The 10,048-nt window shown below is 29.9% G+C and overlaps 1 protein-coding gene across 1 annotated transcript; it reads right to left on the bottom strand.

Annotated features, from left to right (window-relative positions):
- Positions 1-2,625: 2,625 nt before the first annotated feature.
- On the bottom strand, positions 2,626-9,692 carry MS3_00010182 (uncharacterized protein; the record flags this gene model as incomplete). The annotated part of the gene is made up of 4 exons (XM_051218542.1): positions 2,626-3,120; positions 4,743-4,878; positions 4,990-5,088; positions 9,675-9,692. The coding sequence occupies 4 exons, from the start codon at positions 9,690-9,692 to the stop codon at positions 2,762-2,764; spliced, it is 612 nt and encodes a 203-aa protein (XP_051074687.1). The 3' UTR covers positions 2,626-2,761.
- Positions 9,693-10,048: the final 356 nt, after the last annotated feature.

The raw sequence follows: 10,048 nt of genomic DNA, 5'->3' as shown, positions 1-10,048 counted from the left end.
GTAGTAACTGTGTAATGGCATATCTTTGAGAATAAACATGATCAGCTATAAAGTTCAATTCTCTCAAATTTTTGATTGCGATCATGTTAGACCATCATTGAAAACCTGAAAGCACTTGACGGCCACTTCGTCCTATTGTAGGACTCCTCAGCAGTGCGCGTTCACGATCCTGCTAGTGGGATTCTAACCCAGGGCCTTCAATCACACTTGCGAACACTTAACCTCTAGATAACTGAGCCAACACCCATCTCTCAAATTTCTTGATTAAAAATTCTTCATAATATTTCAAATCATACATTTCTAGAAATGACGGAAACGATATCCTGTCCAAGTGCTTAATACATAAGCAAATGTCAGCGTTTTTCCAACTAAAATAAACTCAGAAATTATAGTAGTAATTTATATTGTTGACTCCTTTAAAAGAATATCTACGAAACTCGGAGTTTTAAATGAGATTCAGTAAATTAAATTAAATCAAACATTTAGATTAGCATCATTGAGTAAATAGAACACTCGATCTCTTGCCGGATTTGAGTTAGATTTAGCTTCAGTGATAGACAGACTTTCTAGAAACTTATGATATAAGTAATTCTATAAGTATCTAACACTTCGGTTTGACCTTATTTGTTTTATTTGAGTAAAGTAGATAGAGGTACTCAGTCAAGTACCAGCACAGTTTCGATATCACATCATATGTGTCGAGCTACTTATACGTACTTCACACTTAACCAGCTATTCTATATCACAATCACTAAGTTCGGTCGTCTTGCACATTTACTATTCCATCTAAGTACATAATGTTCTCTTCTTGGTAGCAGTATCGTTAACATTTGCAAAAACCTGCCTCTTAAAAGCTACATCAACGGTTCATACTTGAGAGTTGATACATAGATTAGGAAGTAAGTGTTAATGAATAGCTAAAATGAAGTAATGCCATGACTTTTAGGAAATTACCAGTTGAAACTTGAACGATAAAACGAGTTTGCAAAAACTGACAAATTTCTTACGGTACCATTTTTCGGAGCTCGTCAAAGTATGAAGTGTGTATATGAGTTATAAGATAAAGTATATACAGAAAACATTCATTGCCAGAAACCACTGAGATCGATTGGACGAGATTATTTTGAAAGCATTTTACTTGTTCGGAATCAGCGCAATAATCTAGACTTGGAAGTTTCAATAAATTTCAGGGATGTAACAAAATATTTAGCTGTTTTTGGATGGTGTTCCCTTAGTATTTTTTAAGGAATAAATTGGAATTAAAAAAAATAAATTGTAAAAGCCAGCAAAGAAGTTCATACTGGTTATGCGAGTATTTTAATGTTTCTTTACTTTACCAATAATAACAATCTAATAGTAAATACTAACAAGACTAACATTCAAAAAACCTATTAGCCATACATCACTATTCAAAAACTATTACTATTGTGAAAGAGATTATATTTAGCAATACGAAATGGTACTAAGCCAGGGAGCTGTAATGATTCAACTTTACTAACATTAGAGTTGAAAAAACTCATAAAACGTTTGTGTACTTTGTTATTTGCATAAGTGTTCAACATAATGCAGTGATTGTATGACAAGTAATTGCTTTAATTCAAGTTTCTGGACTTTCTGCAGTCTAAAGGTTTATTTCAACTAGGAGTGGTAATAATATGCATAAAATAATTGTAGGTAATTCTCTTGAACAATAAACGATAGAAATCACTATAGATATCAACATTGATTAATTACGGGGATAATTGAAATGAATAAATGAAACGGCGACATATTTGCAAGCTAAAAAGCGCACATTATTCAGTAGATGGTTGGATATGAGTTTTATAAGCTGTTTTAACTGAATTTGAGTAAAAGCTTGTTCTAAGTCTCTGTGATTAGAATTGATTAAAAAGTCGTATTCCCTGGGACATCTGATTCAGTAGGGTAGACAACTGGAAGATTGATTGATGGTATTCAAAGTCAACTATGCTCTGCCAGTAATCCTTATCGGTTAACCTTTTTATTAAGTTCGTCAGGTACTAACCTATCCTTTGAAATCTCGTTAATATTCACTATTAATTATATATCCATAACTGGTGGTAAGTCAAAGATAATTCTTCTTTTTAAGTCTAAAACAGACATTTCCAAAATCTAAAACTCATAAATAGTCACACATTTATAAACAGATTCCTTAGGAACAACTCATCATCTAGAGAAAAATACTGAATGTTGTTTTTCCAAATATGGAATGAAAGTATTTTTTTCCAAATGATATGGGCTATACATTTTAAATTTGTTACTTGTTATGTTTACTCCGAAGAAGATAATATCGTCTAAGCCTGAAATCATTACAAGTAGTTGAACTTGATTAAGCAGACAGAAACTATCCTAGTAAAGTTTATATATGCTTAATTACTGATTGTTAACAATTCAGAGAAATATTGTCGATCCATATGAAACGTTCTGAATAATGTACTTTCATCACTAGATTTGCGTACTTAATATAGTAATGCGCTAAACAGTAGTTAAGCCTATTCATCTTAAACATTACTTTGTATATTAATAGTCAGTTATTAAATTTCTTCTAATAGAACCCATCATATTCTAATAACAAAAAATTGATTAATAAATGTATAAGTAATAAAGTATTCATGTAATTTATATATTTGTATTTACTAATTAATTGTCTACATTGCTACAGTTATGAACTGGGTTATTTTTTTGTTTGTTTTGTTTTACTCCTGACATTGTCCAAATTTATTCCCAGTGAAGATTCGAACACTTATGGAGCATTAGTTCTGTTCATTATTTGTGTAGTAGATTTTTCTGTAGTTCTAAGTATAGTATAAGTAGGTTTCTGTGTAGTTATAGTAGGTCTCTGTGTAGTTATAGTAGGTCTCTGTGTAGTTATAGTAGGTCTCTGTGTAGTTATAGTAGGTTTCTGTGTAGTTCTAGGTGTAATAGTAGATTTTTGTGTAGGTTTAGGTGTAGTAAACATAGTAGTTAAATCTGCAGTTGATAATTTTTCATATTGTGCTTTAATAAATGATGCCTGTTCATACAACGTACGAAACTTGCACAAATCCGTATAGTATTTTACGACTTGTTCAGTATTAATTCCAATAGGTTGACTTTGAATAACTATGATAATATGTAAAGGAGAAAAAAACAGATGAAAAATAACTAAAACTAGAAATTTGTTTTAACCAAATTGTTCACATTTCTGAATAAAGATAGTTTATTGAAAGGAAAGCTCACTTTAATTATTTATTGTCAGTGTTTTCTTTCAGATATGTAAACATAAAAATAGTGGAAGAGATTAAATGAAATATATATACACTAAGATAATGTTGTAACATAAAAGTTATATAAGAAAACAATGGAATACTAAAACAATCAAGTTAATGAATTCATACCAAGTATTCTTGTTACTTGAGGCGGCCTGCTTGAGCATCTGGGCTACCTGTTCCTGCCATCTAAATATTTCAACAAGTTATCTATTTTTGTTTGTTTTAATATATCATTATGTCTATTAATCGCATAAGCTATCCTGGTGCATTTCTGAAAAGTGTACAACATTTCGTTGTCAAAGTTACAAAAAGCCCAATAAGAGATAATGTGGTCGCTGGCAGTATGAAGCGAAAAGAATATACATTATTCAGATGTTCATTTACTGAACTGCTAACATCTAACTGGCGATCACTCAATATTTATAGTCAGGATCGACCAAGAATTAAGAAACGGAAACTTGTTGAAATACTTTGTGCTGAGAATTCTATATTGTACCAAAAATATTGAATAAAGCTTATAATTATGATAATAATAAATGAATTGAAATGAATTCCATAACGGATATATTGGGAAACTATTAAACTTGATAATTTCAAATCAAAAAGTTGATTACTGTTTGTTATTGGTGTAGTTTTGTATTCAATAACTGATGAATATAAAGAAAGGTATTTATGAAGTGATATGACGTCCCCGTATTTCGACTCGCTATCATTATTATTTCAAGTAATTCATAAAGTTTTTAGTTATAAAACTTAAGTACATTTTAACAGGGATAAAAGAAAGCGATCAATTATTTAGATATCATTACCATGATTCGACTTAATGATATTAAAGAAATAAGCTGTTCATTAGGTTGTTTGTAGAAAAATAATATTCTGGTGTTTTGAAATTTAGAATAAAGCACTTCTTCAAAGAATAATATGAATGTAAATGATAAAAGAAATAGATAGAATTTTAAAAAAATGATTTCATATGGAGATAAACTTATATTAGCCTTTGTTATAGCTAGTAAAGATGATTGCATGTAATTGTTTTATATATCATTGTGTATATGTGGGTGATTGGAACGAAATATGAAACTTACACTATGACACAATGATTACTGTTGTATATGTATTTGTAGAGAACAGACCAATTTCTAACTGAAGAGGAAATTACGGAAAGATGCTCAAAGTGGATACACATACATTACGGAAATCACCGAACTGCATCATAAGGCAAGCCCTAACTTGGAATCCTGAAGGGAAGAGGAAAAGAGGAAGGCCAAAGAACATATTATGTAAATAAATAGAAGCAGATGTGAAAAGAATGAATACCAAGTGGAAAGAACTGGAAAGGATTGCCCATGACAGGGTAGAATGGAGAGTGCTAGTTGTCGGCCTATATTCCTCCAGAAGGGGTAGGAGGCGTAAGTAGTATATATATGCATCTTTCTCGTTACGAAACGGCGATATATTAACAAAATTACTTACAAGTTAGTGCTTGTTTTCCACCTTCAATACTGCAACATTCGATAAGATTGGTAACATTACAATTTGATTGTGATTTAACATATACAATCTGGATAAATAAACTGACAATTAATAATGAACTTCTTGTTAAATCCATCTAAAAGTAATATTATCAAAAATATAAGATACAATTTTACATAGCAACTAAATTCTATAAAGAATACAAATAAATATATACATAAAAAAAGTTTATTTTGTCAAACGTTACCTTGAAAAAGAAAAGATTATTTCTATTTTTAGAAAAGTAAATAAGATAAGTATATGAAAATTTCTCACTTGTAATAAATTTTAGTAAATTAAAATAATACTACTATACTTCACTTATTTATACAATAATTGAACCAATCACTGAACGAATAAAAAAAAAGAAAAGAAAACAAACAATCAACTAATAATCTATTGGATACATTGAACTATTTTTTTTTCTTTTTAAGGAAAAGAAAAACAACAAACAAACAGACAAACGAAAAGAAAGGAAATTTGTCGAATTAATTAAATTAATGTAATTGTCTTTTCTATCATTAATTATTCTATTAGTCTAAATATACATGGGGTCATTATTAATGAACAATAGAATAATATACATGCTCTTATTGCAATACAATTCAATTATGAATAAATAAATAAAAATATATCAAATAAAGAGTAAAATAATAACCATTACATTAAGAAGTACTAAAAAGTAAACAAATAAATGAATATCAGAATGGGTTTTGTGGAGATTTTAGAAATTTCACTGGTTGAAATCATGAGTCAATTGAAGCTAGACCACCATGGAAAACCTGGAAGCACTGGACGGCCGTTTCGTCCTAGTATGAATGTAATTTTAAATTAATGTTAACAATGAATACATTTTCTTATCTAACAAATTACCAATGAGTGTAAATGATAATTCGTTTGAATAATAGTAAATATAAATAAGAAATATAAGTAAAATAATAATCAAAACAAAATATATGCAGAAACAAAATTGTATAACTAATTTTCATAAGTTTAATAGTTGAGATCATAAGTCATACCTGGAAAAACTGGATGACCGTTTCATCCTATTGTGGGACTACTCAACAGTGTGCATTCACGATCCTGCCACATGAGATATTGAACCCAGGAGACTATCGGTCTTGTGTGTGAACGCTTAACTTCTAGACGACTGAGTCGGTATCCAACGGTGGTAATGTCTAAATTCATCTAATCCACGAGATTGAGAGATACATCCACCATTGTCATCAGTGAGTTACTATCTCACAACAGATCCGGTTGAATTTCATTGGCCACTGCTTCTCATTAGAACTCTAGTAAATACCTCTTGAAGTCAATCACTAGTGAGCATATGTTGATGAGTATCAGATTGTAATTACAAATTATCTGACGGTCAGTCGAAGATTTTAAGCTAAATCTATGGAAGGTTATTCACAATTTGATCTCTTGTCATTATATTTATTTAGCCATTATAAAATATATGCTTTTATATGAATTAGTGCTTTATAGGTCATGAAGACTTGACTATTATGCATCAATTCATATAAATAATCTTCTGAGTCATCATAAAAGTAATTTATTTAAATTACGATTCACTGACAATAAATACAAGTTTCTAAATTTTGCACACGCACACATAGTTTGTATTTATTAAAAACAGAATGTTCAATATCTCACAGCTTTGATCTTTTATGAATGCGGCACCAATTGTTATATCTGGTCGTTTCTAATTGTTATGTCGAAATCGCCTATTACTTATACTCGTAAAAATGCGAGACCACTGCGATTCTCAGGACACGAAAGTAAGAAAACCAAGATTGGTACAAGTGAAGACTTATTAACCCTTAAAACATGACGACGACTCTAGTCGAAAATACACTCATTTATATATTGATTTATATACCTACTTGGATTAATAATTAGGATGAAATCATATATATGGGAAATACTCAGCGTTTTAACAAATCGCATGCCACATGTCACAGTTCATGCTAATTTAATACAAGAATATCGTATAAAATTCACTTAGTATTGTTTCCTTGAATCTTTCCATTGATGTTTAGGAATGCAATTCATCAGTTTCTTATTAGCATATATGCATACTGTGTGTATTGCTTCGATATTACCTTAATAGAAATAACCAAGGCGACCTGCTTGAATATCTGGGCTACCTGTTCCTTCCATCTAGATATTTCAACAAGTTATCTATTCCCTTGTTTCTTTCAACACATCATTATACCTTTTATTCACATAACCTGTTCATGTGCGTTTATGAAAAGTTTCTGACATTTCGCTGTACAAGTTACAAAAAAGCCCAATCAGAGACATTATAGTTGCTGGCAATATTGATTGAAAAGAATAAATATTATTCAGATATCGATTCGTGAACTGTTAACATCTAACTGGTGATCACTCACTGTTTATCGTTAGTATCGATCAAGAGATAAAAAACAGAAACTCATTGAAATACTTTGAGCTGAGAATTCTATATTGTACCAAAAATATAATATTGAGTAAAGCCAACAGTAATAATAATAATAATAAATTCACAAGCATTATGAGTAAAGATGGATAGTGGCTAGCAGTTGAACCCAGTACGCACGTTTTTTTCTCATTTGGGACTCATCAGCTGAGTGTGGAAGTAATGTTGAACAAAAATCTCAGAGTAAAAGAATGTAAATTTTGCCTTTTTAATCCCATCATATCAGATCTCTAAAATTCTATCATTTAAAGATTAAAATCTATGTGTGTAACAAATGCTTATATCCAATGTTTAGCTAATTGTTCTATTTGATAAAACTAGTTTTAATATATATGTATGAAAACAAAAATATTCTTTACTTGACTTTAATTAAATTGATAGACATCAACACCGTTGGATGGCGGCTCAATGGTCTGGTTGGTTAAGCTCCTGGTACGAGACTGATAGGTCCTGGGTTCGAATCTCGCGGGGTACGGGATCGTGGGTGCGCGCTGTTGAGGGGTCCCATACTAGGACGAAACGGCCGTCCAGTGCTTCCAGGTTTTCCATAGTGGCCTAGATTCAACTGACTCATGATTTCAATCAGTAAATTGATAGACATCAGTAAAGTGATTTTTTGTAAATTAAAGATGATAAATACATAGTCTTTATTTGCTAATAAATTACTTTTATACATATGAACTGTGCAAAAATAAAAGGATTTTATTCCTCTACAAACATAATTTAAACACTTCTTATGTTAATGTAAAGTAATGTATATGAAAGATTTTTCTTACAAAAGACAGTTCACCAATTATTTACTACCAATAAAATTCCGAAGGTGCTTGGATGATAATGAGCAATTTGAAAAGTTAGAGCTTTCTACACTATCATATTATAGATTAAAGGGTAATTTTATTACTATGTACAGGATAATAAAAAGTAAGTTTGGACCTGATATCATCCTATTTTTATTCTAGTTACGTCAAGACAAATAAAAAAAGCACAACAGATAATTCTAAAGATGAAGAGCGAACAGAATCGTCAAGGTATATTGGCTTTCCCACTATGTACTAAACGTTTGAAACTAAATACCCAGAGAAGTGATGTCGGGAATTTTAATGCATTCATTCAAAGGAAGATTAGATATGTACAGAAGTGCATCAGAAAATGGAAATACACAGATCTCAGACTTTTGAACTTCAAAGCACCAGTTTGGATGTGAATTGTTAAGATAGCTTTATTGAGATTTTAGTAATGTTTTCCACGTTGAATGTTTTGTGATTTTTAGTGGTTCTAGAACAGACAACAATTTATGTTGAAAATTACTGATAAACTGTACAGTATCTCTATGAAACTAACATAAGTATATTTTGATTTTCGATCAACTCCATTGATGAAAACTATGATGAAAGTCATACCCTGTAGGGTCATACACCATAAGAGTGGTAAATTAGCTTACTGATGATATTAGATGTGCATCACATTATATCAAAAAACCCTTGATATTGAGAATGTGGGGTCATTGAATTATGAGTTAGGTATCGTGCTCACTATGAAACAAGTCTGCTGTAAATTAACAGGCGAACTTTGTTAAGACAGTTTTTTTGGCCGGAAACTAGATTTTGTTTTTCATAGTTATTATTTGATACACTACTAAAATAATTTCATTCTATTTGTAGACTCTTCAGCAATATGAATCATTTACTGCTCCTTAACTTGATTATATATCTTTGAGATCATGGATATACAGATAATAATCCTTTAACTAGAACAATACACTCGTTTTGTATTCAATAGTTTTAAATATTATTTATGATTAAATTCACTTGGTGTTGTTTCACTTGTATCTTCCCATTGTTATTTAGGACTGTAATTGATCAGTTTCATGTTAGTATATATTCATCCTGTGTGGATTACACTAATTCATCAAAACTGTTAACTCTCTAGCAAGATATCTGAGTATTATCAAAGTGATTCTAGATCTTGCAAAGTTCGTTTTACTTAAACTATACAAAATTTAAGTGCTGTAAACTTGTTACATATAAAACGATGATCAAAAAATAAGAAACTTTCAGTCACCTATTAAAAGATTATTTCAATACATGAGTTAATAAACAAAACGTTTTGAAAATGCATTCATTACATTTTGAGGACAGTCTTATTGTTAATTCATTTCTGATAAAGTGTAGTTATAAAGCGTTTTAAAAAACAACAACAGTTGAATCCTTTAAGTGTTTTTATTTGTAATAGTTGTAAAGGGATGTTATTTCTTCACAGATGGGAACGCGTTATTAACTATAATATTATTGTTATTATCAATTATATTTATTCTATTATTTATTAAATAATATGCATTGGTTCTCATGGTAACTTATATCATTGTTCACAAAGAAGGCAAAAAAAAGTACAGAATAACTATTATCCTCTTTTCTAGATTAACAATACATAACCTTAATTATTAAAGACATATGATTTGAATGTTATAAAGATAACCAATGATTTTAAAAGTTGAAACAATTTAATAAAAGTAGAGCATATTTCCCTTATTTTTTTGTCCATATCAATGTAATTGTTTAAAATGATTAATAAATTTCTTTTTATTTCAATGAGGTCATGAATTCAATGAATCAAAATGTAATGATGTGGCAGTTGAAGCAGTAATAGTAGTAATGTAATAGGGAAACAGTTATTTCAAGATATTCGTAATAATACTGAGTAAATTGCAACTTTAGCAACTGTAAAATATTTTTGGCAAGTATTCAACAAAACTGAGTGTTCCCTTTATATATATATATATATATATATATAAACTAAGTTTCCATTT

Source organism: Schistosoma haematobium, chromosome 1, assembly GCF_000699445.3.
Source record: "Schistosoma haematobium chromosome 1, whole genome shotgun sequence".
NCBI classification, from domain to species: domain Eukaryota; kingdom Metazoa; phylum Platyhelminthes; class Trematoda; order Strigeidida; family Schistosomatidae; genus Schistosoma; species Schistosoma haematobium.
This window is presented reverse-complemented; position numbering and strand designations above follow the sequence as displayed.